Source organism: Eucalyptus grandis, chromosome 8 (genome assembly GCF_016545825.1).
Source record: "Eucalyptus grandis isolate ANBG69807.140 chromosome 8, ASM1654582v1, whole genome shotgun sequence".
Classification (NCBI taxonomy): domain Eukaryota; kingdom Viridiplantae; phylum Streptophyta; class Magnoliopsida; order Myrtales; family Myrtaceae; genus Eucalyptus; species Eucalyptus grandis.
The window spans coordinates 73,925,895-73,942,280 of NC_052619.1; the positions used below are offsets into that span (position 1 = coordinate 73,925,895).

General features: G+C 44.6%; 3 protein-coding genes across 3 annotated transcripts; all 3 read left to right on the forward strand.

Annotated features, from left to right (window-relative positions):
* The first annotated feature begins 774 nt into the window (after positions 1-774).
* Positions 775-10,123, forward strand: LOC104414066 (malate dehydrogenase, glyoxysomal-like). The gene is made up of 7 exons (XM_039299518.1): positions 775-923; positions 1,231-1,437; positions 1,656-1,955; positions 2,503-2,592; positions 2,709-2,792; positions 9,245-9,596; positions 9,704-10,123. The coding sequence occupies exons 1-6, from the start codon at positions 852-854 to the stop codon at positions 9,245-9,247; spliced, it is 756 nt and encodes a 251-aa protein (XP_039155452.1). The 5' UTR covers positions 775-851; the 3' UTR covers positions 9,248-9,596; positions 9,704-10,123.
* Positions 10,124-11,668: 1,545 nt separating this feature from the next.
* LOC104414074 (toll/interleukin-1 receptor-like protein) lies at positions 11,669-14,798 on the forward strand. Its single transcript, XM_039300364.1, has 3 exons — positions 11,669-11,812; positions 12,001-12,497; positions 14,187-14,798. The coding sequence occupies exons 2-3, from the start codon at positions 12,019-12,021 to the stop codon at positions 14,659-14,661; spliced, it is 954 nt and encodes a 317-aa protein (XP_039156298.1). The 5' UTR covers positions 11,669-11,812; positions 12,001-12,018; the 3' UTR covers positions 14,662-14,798.
* LOC104417047 (TMV resistance protein N-like) lies at positions 14,745-16,234 on the forward strand. The gene is made up of 2 exons (XM_039300349.1): positions 14,745-15,284; positions 15,743-16,234. Exons 1-2 carry the CDS (start codon positions 14,745-14,747, stop codon positions 15,821-15,823), a joined length of 621 nt encoding a protein of 206 aa, XP_039156283.1. The 3' UTR covers positions 15,824-16,234.
* The last annotated feature ends 152 nt before the right edge of the window (positions 16,235-16,386 follow it).

Consider the following 16,386-nt stretch of genomic DNA (forward strand, 5'->3'; position numbering starts at 1 on the left):
TAAATGAAACCTGAGTTCATATGGTTCGTCTAGGCCGGGATTTGTTGTTTTTAATCTTACCTGTGCTGAGTGCTTATGATTCGTCCCTGCGTTAGTCTTGAATGTTGCTCGTACCTAGTATGTTGATCTATGCCCAAATCGGAGCCCCGAATGAGCCTATGTGCCCCCTATTGCCGATGCACTCTAAATGTTTGATAAAATGCTTCAGAGAAGGCCGAAAGCCAGTCCATGTTTAAACTCGAGATTGACTTGTCTTCGCTTCTGTGATTGTTATATCGTGTTTGAATTTCATGTTTTCTTGCGTTTCCATGAGATTTTTTATGGTATTAATATTGAAAAAAGAATTGAAGGGAAACTAATTCCAATGTTGAGATGGGTCACATGGACCTCAGCGAGACCTGCACCGCAGAAAACCGACAGCCAAATTATTGAAGAATACCCAGAAAGAAAAAAGAAAAAGAGGAAAAAGAAGAAAAAGGAAAACGAAGAGAAGAAGCAAACAAAGGATGGGATGAAGGGGAGACGGTGGAGGATCGGATAGTCAAAGGAGAGACAGAGGAGCGCAGTACATCGAAGGCCACAACCATCATCAGTTTTTAGCAATATGATAAGATTTATAATGTATCCTTTTGCCCATTTCTTTCCATCCACACTTCCCAATCCTGCGCCCCACTCTCTCTGCCTCACGTCATCTTCCATCCCCCCTCCAATCTCCAATCCCAATCTCAGCATCTGCTTCTTTGCTTTCTGTATTCGCTCCCTTACCCTTCTCTTTCTCTCTCTCTCTCTGGGCACACCATTCTAAGCTTGCTCTTTGCTATCAGCGCGAGCCTCTTCGAGTGGAATTCAGGATGCAGCCTGCTTCCAAGGCCAACCAACGCATCGCGAGAATCTCCGCTCACCTTCACCCACCTAATTTCCAGGTATACCCATTGAAATTGAGCTCTTCCTCGATTATGGGTCGTGCCTATTTTCTTATTAGTCGCTCTCTTTCTTGGTGGTGGCATGGAATTTGATGTAGTTTTTCTATGGGTGAGTTGTCTCCATTACTCAAAAATCGCTAAATTGAAATGGGTACTTGTTAATTTCTTGAAAGGTTATGCAATTGGTGAACTTTAATTGAATCATGAGCTGTGACTATCGAAGCTGGCGATACTTTTTTGTTATGATGCTTAGTTCCTTGGTTGAAGAGCTTATGAGTAGTGATTGTGCATCATGGGTGGTTCTTAGATGGAGGAGAGCTCGGGGTTAAGGCATGCGAATTGCCAGGCAAAGGGCACAGCGCCAGGATTCAAAGTTGCAATCCTGGGAGCGGCTGGAGGAATTGGGCAGCCTCTGGCGATGTTGATGAAGATCAACCTGCTCGTCTCTGTTCTTCATCTGTATGATGTTGTGAATACTCCTGGCGTCACCGCTGATATCAGCCACATGGACACGGTGCAGTGGTGAGTTTCCCTCCCATTGGTAATTTGCTTGCTATTTGCCAAATTTAGGATGAACGGCATTGTTGGTCTGTAAATGAAGATGGACATTCATATTGTTGATTGTTTTCTGGGGATATTGTTTGGATTACCTTTTCAGATGAGTTAGCTTGATATCATCATTGTATATGGATCATTTAATACGTCAGACTAATTTGTTGCTTCTATAATCAGGTCCGCGGATTTCGGGAGGAAGCCCTTGTTGTAATGGACCTTGTCATCATCCCTGCTGGAGTTCCTAGGAAACCGGGAATGACAAGAGATGATCTGTTCAACATAAATGCTGGAATCGTCAGAACCCTTTGTGAGGGAATTGTCAAATCTTGCCCCAAAGCTATTGTTAACCTGATTAGCAACCCTGTTAATTCCACTGTTCCCATTGCAGCCGAAGTTTTCAAGAGAGCAGGCACTTATGATCCAAAGAGAATGTTGGGTGTGACCACGCTCAATGTAGTTAGAGCAAATACCTTTGTGGTAGGTATCGCTCCTGCTTCTACTGTCTTGCTGATACTATCAAGAAGCATCCTTTATGTACAGAGTATCAGGTCGTCACTGTGTATGAGCCTACAAAGTCAGAAGCATATTCTACCTTGTTTAGCATGCTCTTTTGTTTCAAACATTATATCTTGCGAATCTGCAATTAAGATCTTACTCCAAGGGCATATTGTGGAAAGACCACTAGGTTGAATTTAATTAAATAGGCTAACACCCATCTATGAGATTATAAGCATGGCTTAGAAGCAAGTTTATAAAATCAGGCTATTTGCAAGTCTAGCAGTAGAGTCCGGGAGCCTTGTGTATTTAATTGTTTAGGGTGACATAATCATGTAATTGCTATTCTGAATTAGTGAGTGTTATTGATTCTCTTCTCATGATGATGAGGGTGTTTATGGTCATAAATACTTGGTACTAACACTCGGGTAGCAAAATTATGCAAGATACCAGTTTAGAGACAGTGCTATGAAAGCCTACAACTATTTTCTTTCCTAGGTAGACTTCTGATCTACTATGTTCCTTGTAGGCAGAAGTACTAGGTCTTGATCCTAGAGAAGTCGATGTTCCAGTTGTTGGGGGTCATGCAGGAGTGACGATTTTACTTCTTTTATCTCAGGTTTGTGATGCATTCTTCCTGATGAGAACATCTTCTATGTTTGACAGGGATGCTGTTAGAAATTGCACATTTTCTTTAGAATGCTAAATATCAATTAAAATTTTCAAAATCTGTAGGTTAAACCACCTTGTTCTTTCACTCCTCAAGAAATTGAGTACCTGATATCACGCATCCAAAATGGCGGGACAGAAGTTGTTGAGGTATATAAATTTCAATTTGTTATGGATTTGGATATCAAATTAGGCAGTGTTACTGTCATATCACATTCCATTAGTCTCTTCACTTTTGCCTGAAAAGGTTGTAAAATAGTGCTTTAGCTGTTCTAGTGATGTTCATTTTCTTAAGGGCTTGTGACAAGTGTCACGGCCCGAAAATTAGCATGTCCAAGAGGTTTCTATGGCACGGGCGTGACACGTGATGACCCTCGACTTATGTTCCCGAGATGTATAGTATTCTCCTAGGGGCGGGCGAATACCGTATTTGTACGCATACGTTATAAATGCGAGTAGATGGTAGTTGGCCATAAATGCATATAGCTAGTAGTTGGCTATGAATGCAAGTGGTTGGTAGATAGGGAGGTGCAATCTCCACCGTAGATCTCCTCCACCGTTAGATCTAAGGGAGATCTACGGTTAGGGTTTGCCTTATACTTGTATATAAATGGGTGTCCTCCCTCATTGTACTTCATTCACAACATATATGAAAATCCAGAGCTTCTCTCTCATCAAGTGTTTCTCTCTCTAGAAGTTCATTGTGAGTCGAGTGTGAAAGGCTGCTTAGGGGTAAAACCTTAAGGCCGCACGGGTAAGCCAAGCATTGATCAAGAGTTGATCGATCGGCCCGTGACAAGTGGTATCAAAGCTGATTTGTGATCCAAGCGCAAGTGCAATGGCTGATCCACGATCTGATGAGGCGCTAGTCCTGGGTGAGGAATGCGCTGATCATGGGCGGAACGCTGAGAAGGGCATTGTCAAGGGGAAGAGGAACCGTGGTGGTTCGAAGGAGCCTATGGGGGATCTTGCACAACGGATGGCGAAATTAGAGTTGTTCGTCTCCGATGTCCAAGGATCGGTCGATGACTGACCTGCACCGTGGACGGAGTTGACGAAGGAGGAGCTGGTTGCGGAAGTGCAAGAGCTCAAGATCGGCATGGGAGAACTCCGCCACGAATTGCTGGGGACCTTGCAGGAAGAACTAGCCCAACGGTATGAACCCTTTGAGGCCACGATGGCGGCCATGCGCGCGGAGATTGCGGAGCTTACGGGTAAGCTCGTTGAAGCACAAGCTGCACGCGTGAACGGTGTCATCACAGTGCAAGGTCCACGAGTGGACACGCCGAAGCCAAAGGAGTTCCGAGGCTCGCGGGTGGCCAAGGACGTGGACAACTTTCTGTGGTACATGGAGCGATACTTCCAGGCCATGGGAATCAACGACGACCAAACTCGGGTAAACACTGCATCGATGTATTTAGCCGATAGTGCATTGTTGTGGTGGCGTCGTCGGTCGGATGATAGGTGTGGGAACCCTATCACCTATCATCCAACCTGGAATGGTTTTGTCGAGGAGTTTCGACGGAACTATTTCCCCGCATATGCAGAGGAGGAAGCTCATGACGAGCTGAAGCATCTCGAGCAAAAGAGTGGTGTGCGCGACTACATCAAGCGGTTCTCGGAGTTGCTAGTCCAAATCCCCTCGATGAACGAAGTCGAAGCATTTCACCAGTTCATGGGTGGTCTCAAGCCATGGACGAAGCAAGAGTTAAAGCGGTACAACGTGGGAGACCTCACTACGGCCATGACCGTAGCCGAGTCGCTCGTGGAGTACAAGTCGTCGCCTTCCACATCCCGACCGGACAACCGTCCAAGGGACCGAGGCACTGGTGGGGGAGATCGGGGTAGATTCAACAATCAACCGACGGGAGCTAGACCATAGAATGGTCCTCACCCTTATTGGGCTAATGTGAGTCAAAACGGAGGTGGGCAAAGGAAGGTACGTTCCTATAGCTGTTTCTTTTGCGACGGTCCACACATGGCGCGGGATTGCCCGAACAAAGCCAAGCTGGCCGCTCTTTGCAAAGAGAATGAGCCAAGGGAGGAAGCGCGATTGGGATCGTTGCGACTCCTAAGCACGATCAAGGCCTAGAAGGCGAAGGAGCCTAAGGGCTTGATGTTCGCGGACGTGAAGATCGAAGTGACTACGATGAGTGCACTCGTGGACACGGGAGCATCCGACGTCTTCATCTCGGAGGAGGCCGCGAAGAAACTCAACCTACGAGTTGAGAAGGGAGCCGGTTGGCTCAAGACCGTAAATTCAAAGGAAGTTCCTGCGATCGGGGTTGCAAGGGACATGGAGCTACAACTCGGATCATGGAGAGGTAAGGAGACTCTAGAGGTAATTCCATTTGACGACTACGATATTGTCGTTAGGATTAAATTCCTAGATAGGATCCATGCTGTTGTAGTTCCCTTTGTGGAATGTATATGCGTGTTGGACATGGGTAGCCAATGTGTGATTCTGGTCCATTGTGAGTTGGAGCGGGATCGGAAGATGATCTCGGCCATCCGACTCACCAAAGGAGTAAGGAAGGGAGAGATGACCTTCCTAGCGGCCTTGAAGATCGAGGACAACGAGGGTGAAGGGAAGAAAGTCCCAACGGAAGCAGCCCAAGTCCTCGACTCGTTTAAGGATGTCATGCCTTCGGAGCTGCCGAAGAAACTGCCACCCAAGAGAGAGGTGGATCACCGGATCGAGCTAGTGCATGATGCTCGACCGCCTGCTATGGCGCCTTACCACATGGCGCCGCCCGAGTTGGAAGAGTTGAGGAAGCAACTCAAGGAGCTACTCGACGCGGGCTATGTACGGCCGTCCAAGGCTCCGTTCGGTGCGCCGGTCCTGTTCCAAAAGAAGCACGATGGGTCATTCCGGATGTGCATCGACTACCGAGCGCTGAACAAGCTGACCGTGAAGAACAAGTACCCGATCCCGCTCATTGCGGATCTCTTTGATCAACTTGGGGGAGCTTAATGGTTCACCAAGCTGGATCTTCGATCGGGCTACTATCAAGTTCGGATCGCCGAGGGGGACGAACCAAAAACCGCTTGCATGACGCGGTATGGGTCCTATGAGTTCCTGGTGATGCCGTTCGGCTTGACCAACGCTCCGGCCACTTTCTACACAATGATGAACAAGGTACTCCACCCTTTCCTAGACCGGTTTGTAGTGGTTTACCTAGATGATATTGTAGTTTATAGTCGGACGTTAGAAGAGCATGTCGAGCATTTGAGGCAAGTCTTCCAAGTCTTGCGCGAGAACGAGTTGTACGTCAAGCGTGAGAAATGTGCCTTCGCCCAAAAGGAAGTTCCGTTCCTAGGGCATATCGTCGGGGGTGGACGAGTGCGCATGGATCAGGCCAAGATCCAGTCGATCGTCGAATGGGAGCCGCCAACAAGGGTGACGGAGTTGAGGTCGTTTCTCAGCCTAACCAACTACTATCGGCGGTTCATTCGGAGTTACTCGAGCATCACCGTGCCGCTCACGTACCTCTTGAAGAAGGAGAAGCCTTGGGAGTGGACGGATCGGTGCCAAAGAGCGTTCGATCGACTGAAGAAAGCCATGACGGAGGAGCCGGTGTTGGCGTTGCCCGACCACACCAAACCGTATGAGGTAGAGAGCGACGCATCGGATTATGCCATAGGAGGTGTCCTCATGCAAGATGGCCATCCGGTGGCGTTCGAGTCTCGAAAGCTGAACGACACTGAGCGTCGATACACTGTCCAAGAGAAGGAGATGACCGCAGGTGGAGACACTATCTCCTGGGATCAAAGTTCGTCGTGAAGACGGACAATGTGGCCACGAGTTACTTTCAGACTCAAAAGAAGTTGAGTCCGAAGCAAGCTCACTGGCAAGATTTTCTGGCGGAGTTCGACTACGCGCTGGAGTACAAGCCGAGGAAGGCCAACTCCGTGGCAGACGCGTTGAGTCGAAGGACGAAGCTGATGAGCCACATGGTGAGTCGACCGAGTTGTCCTTGGGTCGACCGCATCAAAGAAGGGCTAGAGCATGATCCAAGAGCCCAAGCTCTCATCGGGTACGCCAAAGAAGGTAAAACCCGACAGTTTTGGTGTGAGGACGAGCTCCTCTACACCAAGGGAAGGCGGCTTTACGTACCCTTCCATGGGAAGTTGAGAAGAGAAATCTTACGCGAGTGCCACGACTTGAAGTGGGTGGGTCATCCCGGGATCCACCGCACATTGGCCCTCGTCGAAGATCGATTCTACTGGCCTCAAATGCGGGACGACGTGAAGGCATATGTAAAGACTTGTCTAGTTTGCCAACAAGACAAGCTGGAGCAGCGGTCGTCGCCGGGTTTGTTGGAGCCACTTCCCGTTCCAACTCGTCCATGGGAAAACATTTCCATGGACTTCATCGTTAACCTGTCGAAGTCCGAAGGGTGCCGGACTCTAATGGTGGTGGTTGACCGGTTCTCCAAATACGCAACCTTTGTGCCTGCAACAAAGGATTGCCCGGCCGAGGAGGCGTCCAAACTGTTCATGAAGCACGTGGTGAAATATTAGGGAGTGCCACGAACGATCGTGAGCGATCGAGATCCCCGCTTCACGGGACGCTTCTGGTCGGAATTATTCAAGCTGCTGGGGTCGGAGCTAAACATGTCAACAAGTCTGCATCCCCAAACCAACGGTCAGACGGAGCTGGTCAATGCTCTCTTGGAGATCTACCTCCGGCACTATGTGAGCACAACACAAACGAATTGGGCAAAGTTAATCGATGTAGCCCAATTCTCATACAACTTGCAGCGAAGCGAGTCGACCGGCCAGAGTCCGTTCGAGGTTGCGACTGGACAGCAACCAAACACCCCAAGCACTATCGCTTTGGGTTACCGGGGGAGTAGTCCGCCCGCGTACAAGTTCGCCAAGAACATGCAAGAAGAGGCGGACTTGGCTCGGGTGTGTCTACATAAAGCCTCCAAGCGCATGAAGAAATGGGCGGACAAGGAGCGACGGCACGTAGAGTTCCAAGTTAGAGACCAAGTGCTGGCCAAACTGCACGTGGTTCTTCGATACAAGGACGTGCACAAGGAGTTGATTTGTCGCTACGAAGGGCCATTCCGAGTATTACAACGGGTCGGGAAGGTTGCATACAAGCTGGAGCTACCACCAAAACTCAAGGTGCATTCGGTATTCCACGTAAGTATGCTCAAACCTTTCCAAGTTGATGAGGAAGATCTGGATCGTGGGGAGTCTCATCGGGCGCCACTCGGGGCAAAAACCTCGTATGATCGAGAGGTCGAGAGTATCTTGGTGGATCGAGTCATACGAAAGCGGTATTGCGCGCCCAAACAAGAATATATGATCCGATGGAAGGGTCTTCCAGAGAGCGAAGCCAGTTGGGAGCTCGAGGAGAATCTTTGGCAGTTTAAGAAAGAGATAGAAGATTTCCATGCCGAAGACGCAACGAGGGCGTCGCCTGATTAGGTGGGGGAGAATGTCACGGCCCGAAAGTTAACATGTCCAAGAGATTTCCATGGCACGGGCGTGACACGTGATGACCCTCGACTTATGTTCCCGAGATGTATAGTATTCTCCTAGGGGGGGGCGAATACCGTATTTGTACGCATACGTTATAAATGCGAATAGATGGTAGTTGGCCATAAATGCATATAGCTGGTAGTTGGCTATGAATGCAAGTGGTTGGTAGATGGGGAGGTGTAATCTCCACCGTTAGATCTAAGGGAGATCTACGGTTAGGGTTTGCCTTATACTTGTATATAAAGGGGTGTCCTCCCTCATTGTACTTCATTCACAACATATATGAAAATCCAGAGCTTCTCTCTCATCAAGTGTTTCTCTCTCTAGAAGTTCATTGTGAGTCGAGTGTAAAAGGCTGCTTAGCGGTAAAATCTTAAGGCCACACGGGTAAGCCAAGCATTGATCGAGAGTTGATCGATCGGCCCATGACACAAGCTTCCGAGTATTGAGGCTGCCTAAAGAGTACACTGTTACAAGCAAACATTTTTCTTCATACACATGACTGCACGCTTAATCATGTTAGAGCTCTAATTTCTTTAAATTTATTAGCCATTTCAAAGATACACTTTGCCAAGAACCTTGTTTATGAGAAAGATGAAATTTTCGCAAGAATTACATCATAGGTCCGTGGGGACATATATCTTTCCCAAGTCAACTTTATGGCGTGAAACCTTTGCCTGTGCATTGTAACTAACAGGAGAGAGCTTGATCTTATCTCTACTAGAAGGTAGCCATTACTGCTATCCAAGGAAATGTGTTAATATAAAGATTTTTGTCTGAATTATTGGGACACCTTGCGCGTGACAGTATGTAGAAGGTGATCACTTTGTCTCGGGCTATTTGTAGAAGCAAGCAGTTGTGGAGAGTATCTTAATTTTTGATTTTTTTTGTCTGGTCCTCATTAAGGAAAACAAAGGAAGGTAACAGAAAGAATGTAGAAACAGAGCACCATATACATCAAAAGATGTTATGGCTAAGAGAATGACTTGCATTTTGACAATAAGAGGAGAGGTTCTTGTATGACAGGATTGTTAGATATATCAGATTTTCTAAAAGTGATTGTTGATGTCTAACCAGAACTGTATTTTTTTCATCTATTTCCACAGTGAAATTATGACACGACATATTAGGCTTCGCTTCTCTGCTTCCTCACATTTTTTTCGTGAAGCCAACTGAATTGTGTATGCCTGTGCCTTGACAACTTTCAGGCTAAAGCTGGAGCTGGCTCGGCAACTCTCTCGATGGTCATTCCTTGTTTTGGCCTTTGAAATGTAGTCTGATCTCTTTCATGAACAGGAAATTTGATGAATATTGGATATGCAGACTCTTTTCACATGCTCATATAATGTGAAAATGAAATATGCAGGCACATGCTGCTGTGAAGTTTGCCGATGCGTGCCTGCGTGTGTTGAGGGGTGACATGTTGGTACTATCGAGTGTGCATTTGTTGCTTCTCAGGTTTGGTGCCTTGAGAGAACTTATTGAGAGTGAAAAATCTTTATATTTTTCTCAAATATCAAAAGAAATCACTGATGATTTTCTTTATTGTTGTCCCCATATTTCAGGTGACTGAGCTTCCATTCTTTGCATCCAAAGTGCACCTTGGTCGTACTGGGGCTGAGGAGGTTCTGCCTCTTGGCCCTTTGAATGAGTACGAAGGGTCTGGAATTTCAATAATCCTGAGATTTTTAGGTCTGCTCTGATTACACATCCAGGGAAGATGGAGTGTTCTAATTTTGGTCTTGTTTGTTAACCTGGCTTGGAAAAGGCAAAGAAAGAGTTAGCAGAGAGTATTCAGAAGGGCGTTTCATTTATTAGGAAGTGAGCGGGTTAAAGATGTTTCTTTTTGGAATGAAAGAGATGGCTTCTTCATACTCTCCAGTTATTTTCTACTTGGTTGTGGGAAGATATCGGAATTCATTCTGCATAGCTGACGTAGGAAAAACACAGGTTTTTTTCTTCTTGAATGTAACGTACTTGAATGGTAATTTGTGTAATGACAAAGTGGACCGATGTTTGTATATTATAGTTCTTTGTCCATCTTTCTCGCCTTCGTGTTTGCATCCGCCTTTTTCGACTTTCTTATGCACCTGCACCTAGTGTTGCCTTCAAGTTGCACTTCAATTCGGCAATGCATAAAAGCAAATGATAGACAGAGGGAGCTGAAGAAGCTGTAGCTCGTCTTTGACACTAGGCTTGAAGTCTGAGAGAATCGAGCAGCTTTTTGTGGCTTTATCCAGATGATTAAAGGGACAAATGAGCAAAGAGAGACATTACAGAGGCTCTTCTTGGTTAGTGGCCAGAGGGAGTTGAATTTTCAGCTGAACACGAGCAGAAGTTGAAGAATGATGCCTTTCCACCGATTCTCCCCAATCACCAGCAGCAATTTCTCGCACCAACTTCTCTCTACGTGGAGCGTTTATGGTAAAAGAATGCCCATAAACATGATCGTGGACAATGAAATTTTTTTCTATTAATTCATTTTGATAAACGATACAAATAATTATTTGTATTTACTAAACAAACAAAACTTTAATATTTTCTCAGAAGTTTCGAGGAGGTGTCTTTTTATTTTTGGTCGAATTTTTCTTTTCACTTTTGAAAGTTTAAGTAAAATTTGTTCCCACAATGAAAGTAACTAAGTTAGGGTGAGAACCGGAAACCAGAGAATCCGGTTCTAAAGGGACCGGTTTAACCGAAACCGGTTAGGGCTCCAAAAGAAGCCCCAAATAGAAAATGCCCCAAATCAATTTCACACTTTCACGCTCACAGTTCTCTGTCTCTCGACTCTCTCCCGTTCTCAGCCTCTGCCCGTCGCCGACGCCGCCGCCGGATGCCCTAACCCTCGACGCCGCCGCCCGACGCCGCTGGACGCCAGTCGCCCCGCGCTCGTCTCGCCCTTGCCTCCTTCTCCTCGACGCCGTCACCGACTCACCCCTCGCTTGCCTCGCTGCTCAGCCGCTCGCCGTCGACGCCGCCAGTGGACGCCACTCGTCCCCTCGGTGGAGGCCGCTCGCCGCTCGCGCAGCCGCCCCCAACGCTGCTCGCACGGTCGCGCTCGACGCTGCTCACCCCCGACGCCGCTCGGCCAGCCGCCCCCAACACCGCTGGCCCAGTCGGCCCTTGACGCTGCTCACCAGTCGACGCCGCTCGTCGCTCGCCCAGCCGGCCCTTGACGCTGCTCGCCAGCCGACGACGCTCGCCGCTCGCCCAGCCGGCTCTTGACGCTGCTTGCCAGCCTTAGTTTGAGCTGGTAGTAATTACTAGTCCGAGTCTTGGTTTGCAATTCGCACGGATTCTGTGGCTTTGTTATTTAATTCTGCTTATGCTAAGATCTTGAAGTTTACCTTGTGACTCTTTGTGCTACTTCTCTTTGTCCCCTTCAGGGGCTTAGGTGGCTTAGGTCTTAAGCCCCTGAACTAAGCCCCTGAAGGGGACAACTCAGATATATAAAAATAAGGCTAGAAGAGTACGCCTCTCTGGCCTTATAAGGTCTGTTCCTGGAAGCCAGACCCTAACCCTACGATGTCTTGACTTTCAAACGCTTTCTACTTTCGAGTTCTCACTCTCAGATCGGGCTCTCTCTTTTCTCAGGCGGCGCCTTTCGATCTTCCCCTCTCTAGTCTCGACTCAGTCGCTGTCTCATCTCCGTCGGCCGTCCATCAGCGCATCAGGTATTCTCTCTTTATATCGGCTTCGTTTTCGATTTCGTTGGTGGTTTGCCATAGCCAATCAATGTCTGTGAGTCGCGACTGAACATGCCCACTGTTTTTCTTTCCTTTATTTTTAAACTTACCCCAATTGATGTCTCCCCTCAACCAAGCACATTGACAACTTTTGTCCTGCTCAATTCTGTGTCTAGTCTCGATTGCTTCGTGCGATGGCACCACCCAACAACACATTGGGAATGGAGTTCGAGGTGTTCCTGAGTTTCAGGGGACCGGATACTCGGGACAACTTTACTAGTTGCCTCTATCATGACATGGTCGAGAAAGGAATCCGCGTCTTCAAAGATGACGAAGAGCTCCGAGTCGGTGAGCAGATTGGTGGAAACCTTCTGCGAGCCCTTGATGACACTCAAATCTATATTCCCATCTTCTCTAAGGGCTTCGCTTCCAGTGTATGGTGCCTCCGTGAGGTTGTGCATATGGTAGATTGCACTTCAAAGTCGAATGGGAAGAAAGAGATCCTCCCCCTTTTCTTTGATGTGAAGCCGGATGATGTCAAGCTCAGAACTATATTGTACAGTAATGCCTTGTCTGAGCATGAGAAGAAGTATGGCCCCGATGAGGTGAAGCGCTGGAAGGCTGCTCTTCGTGAGGTTGCAACTAGACTAGGTTGGAAGCGGGAAGGAAAAGAGTAAGTTTCCACAACTTATTCCAGCTATTAATTTTAATGTAATCCGAAAGGGAGGCAATTTTTCTTATAGATTTTAAAATATCTCATATTCAATTTATCTTGCAGTAACTATAATTTCTCCATATTATTGATACCATAGTTGAAAAAATCTAATCCGAATGTGGAAGTCATTGTCAATTTATTGTTAAATGCTAAGTTAGCATCCTGTTTGGTTGTCAAACACCTAAAAACAAATTTAAATAGCAAAATAAATATCTTTCGACATTTTAGAAAAAAGGTAAAGTAGAAACAACAAAAAGACATATTAACGCTTACTCTGTGTAGATCAAACAGACTGATTTTGTCCTACTAGCATACCAACTAATTATATATTTGATCATTATCTAAATATTGCCTGCACATTAAAAAAACTAAAACTTATTTGATGAATAACAGTTTTCAACAAAGGACGATTTATCAATTTTATGTATATAAGGAAGCAGCTGGATCTGGTCACATCTTCTCCACTATCATTAAAGAACCTATATAGACTGCTATGGATGGTGACTTTTATCTATAAATTCTCACGGTTAATCCATGTGTTTCAACGGTGCTTTTTGCAAAAGGAGAAAAAAAAAGCAAAACATTTCCATCATATTTAGTTGCAGTTACAGTGTCATTACATTACATTTTTTATAACTCCAATTTTTGGAGTATTTGGAAATTATGATAATATTGCTCCTTTAAAACATTTGTTATTCATGAAACCAAACAGTGTAGAAGATTTACAGTTATAAATCAAATAGCGTAATAGTGATTAAAACTCTGTTAAATCTCTTGATAATAAGTAGTACATAGATGGTTATTAGAAGCCGCAATCTTTCATCACCCCCTCACTTTCTTCATAACTAATCTGAAAATGGGGGAAGTTTATTGACAACGTCTATGCTGTCACTTGGACATTTATCACGCATTAATTGGCTCTTTGCTTGCACTCGTGCACTAAACATAAGAATAATTTTCCCATAAAAAGAGGTCCAATTCTCTCTCTCCTTTTCTCTCTACACAAGATGTGGAGACGTTAAAGAACGGTGATGAGCCAAACTCAGCAGCTGCGTCAAGTGGTGTGACCTCCACTGCTACTTAAGCTATATATAGAGAGAGGGGGATGACCTGGAGACACGGCCTAAAGTGAACTTTCTATTATATAACATGAGTTAATTGATGCTGATATTGAATCTTCAATGAGTTAAAGGCCAAGTTACTATAGTTTTTTATTTTTTGTTTATTTAGTCTATGAATAAGTAGGACAAAATAGTCATAAAAATATTTTAGAATCCTTTTCATTCTTTTCTCTTCCTCAATCAAACATGAAATGGCCTTGCTTTCCTTTGTAAGCATACAAACAACATTAAAACCCAATCATTCCTTTCTGTTGTTTACCCTCCTGCCGTCAGTGTCCATATCATTTCCACTTCCCCTTAATCACTGCATCGAACTGATTCCAGGCAGCAGCCACAGCAGCTAATTTGAGCACTCTATCTTTTAGATAATTATCATTGTAACTTGAGATTGTTGCTTTTTAATGGATTCAAATTTGTATTTGAATAACTGTCACGGTTTGTTTACCTTATCTTATTCAAATTGTATATGCTTGAAATTTAGGAATAATATGTTGTCATTATTTTCTCAATCTAAAATGTCTGGCAGGTATGGGGAACTTATAAAATTAATTGTTCGAGAGGTTCAACTTAAGCTAAAAGTGAAGAACAGATCTCTTCCTAACCATCTAGTTGAAGTGGATGATCAACAGGATATAGAAGAATTGTTGGATGCTCACTTTGATGGCGTGCGTTTTGTTATAATACATGGGACTGGTGGCATTGGTAAATCAACTCTTGCTAAGGTTATCTTCAACCGATTTTTGTCTAAGTTCAGTTACTCTAGTTTCCTTGAAGATGTCCAAGATCATGGTCTTTTAGAAGTGCAAAAGAAAATGTTATCCGATATACTGGGCTCAAGCTCTACTGATGGAATCAATGACACCAATGAAGGGATCAATGGCATAAGAAGGGGACTTAGCAGCAAGAGAGTTTTGGTTGTTATTGATAATGTGGACGAAAGAGACAACTTGAGACCCTTGCGGGGAGCTATGATTGGTTTGGTTCTGGAAGTAGGATCATAGTCACAATTAGGGACATACGCATAGTGCTAAATGAGGACAAACAAGCCCGACCAAACAATTACTTGGCTCACCCAGTAAATGAGATGCCTTTGGATCGAGCGATTTTGCTTTTCAGCAGACATGCATTTAGAAGTGATACTCCTCCTAAGAATTGGTACAATTTCTCGATAGAAGTTGTTTCAAGCATAGGAAGGCTTCCTTTGACTCTAGAAGTTGTGGGTTCTCTTTTTGCCCGCACGAACAAATCAGAGTGGCACGAGACATTGAAGGACTTAAAGCAAATCCCACCTAGTGATGTCCAAAGATCACTAATGCTAAGTATCAACAAATTGGATGCCAACGAAAGAGCCATATTCCTAGACATAGCATGTTTTTGCATCAACGAGGATAAGACTAGTGCAGACTACATGTGGCGTAGTAGCGGCTATTCTCCACGCGGTGCGTTTGATGTTCTCCTCTTCATGTCATTGATAAAGATCGATGAGTACAATCGTTTCTGGATGCATGATGAAGTTCGAGATCTAGGAAGGTACATTGTCAAGGAAGAGAATTTTGAAGATGTTGAAAAGCGTCGTTGGGTGCGAATTGATAAGAATACTCAAGTCATACTGAGGAGCAAAGAGGTGAAATTTATTTAGAGTAGAAGATATAATAAATCCACCAAATCTCTATTCATGTTCCTTAAATTGAGAATGTTGGTTGATGGCCTGCTTTGTTTTCTAACTTATAGATAAATACAAAGCAACTCTATATAAACATCTGAGGTATATGTTTTCAGCCTTACCCATGTGAAACGAGAAGAAAGTTAACACTCCGTTTGGTTAGTTGTAATTTTTCATTTCTTGTTTTGGTAAGAATAAAATGAGTTATTTGCTTCCTTGAAGAGGTGTTTAGTGTATGAAAAGACAAAGGAATCAACACCAAATAGACATTTTGAACATGCTTGGTTTGTCTTATTTTCAAGTTGAGAAGAACACTAATTATCTTGTTACAACATGCGTTTGATTTAATTAGTTTGGGGTCGAAGAAGAACTTTTGATATTGTTGCATACTCATCTTTATTCTTTGCTACCGTTGGCAGGAAAAAGGAGCTATACGAGCACTTAGTTTGGATATCAGTCATGACCTAACACCTGAAGAAATAGCATTTTTGCCAAGCTGAGGTTCATAGGAGGGAAAAAACTGAATTTTGTAGGCGACTTCAAAAATGTTAGACCTAATTTGAGATGGCTTTCTTGGCATTTTTGCCCGTCAAATTTTTTAGCAACGAATCTTCATCTAGAGAATTTGGTTGTGCTCAACCTTTCGATGAGTAGCATCACCGACGACTGGGATGGATGGAGGCAAATCAAGGTACCAACACACCTCACATGTTCACTTCAAATTCTATCAATTGATCTTCATAGTCTCAATACTTTTTGTCGGCATGTAATCCGCCTTGTTTTTCCATTGCAGATGGCAAAAAACTTGAAAATTCTAGATTTGACGAGCTGCTATCTTTTAACCAAAAGACCTAATTTTTTAGAGTTTGACCAATTGGAAAAATTGATTCTCAGATATTGTTTTAAGTTGTCTATGATTGATAGCTCAATCGGTAACTAAATCATTGGTTAAATACTTTAAAATCTTTGAAGATACATCCCTTGAAAATTCCAAGAAAGGTTAAAGAATCTCAAGATTTTTTTATCTAATTGCGAGAATCTACAAGAACTTCCGAGACACTAG

Coding starts and splice junctions, on each gene's coding strand:
- LOC104414066 (XM_039299518.1), top strand. CDS start 852: ATGCAGCCTGCTTCCAAGGCCAACCAACGCATCGCGAGAATCTCCGCT. Junction 924..1,230: donor TTCACCCACCTAATTTCCAG/GTATACCCATTG, acceptor GGTGGTTCTTAG/ATGGAGGAGAGCTCGGGGTT. Junction 1,956..2,502: donor TTAGAGCAAATACCTTTGTG/GTAGGTATCGCT, acceptor TGTTCCTTGTAG/GCAGAAGTACTAGGTCTTGA.
- LOC104414074 (XM_039300364.1), top strand. CDS start 12,019: ATGGCACCACCCAACAACACATTGGGAATGGAGTTCGAGGTGTTCCTG. Junction 12,498..14,186: donor TGGAAGCGGGAAGGAAAAGA/GTAAGTTTCCAC, acceptor AATGTCTGGCAG/GTATGGGGAACTTATAAAAT.
- LOC104417047 (XM_039300349.1), top strand. CDS start 14,745: ATGCCTTTGGATCGAGCGATTTTGCTTTTCAGCAGACATGCATTTAGA. Junction 15,285..15,742: donor TCATACTGAGGAGCAAAGAG/GTGAAATTTATT, acceptor TACCGTTGGCAG/GAAAAAGGAGCTATACGAGC.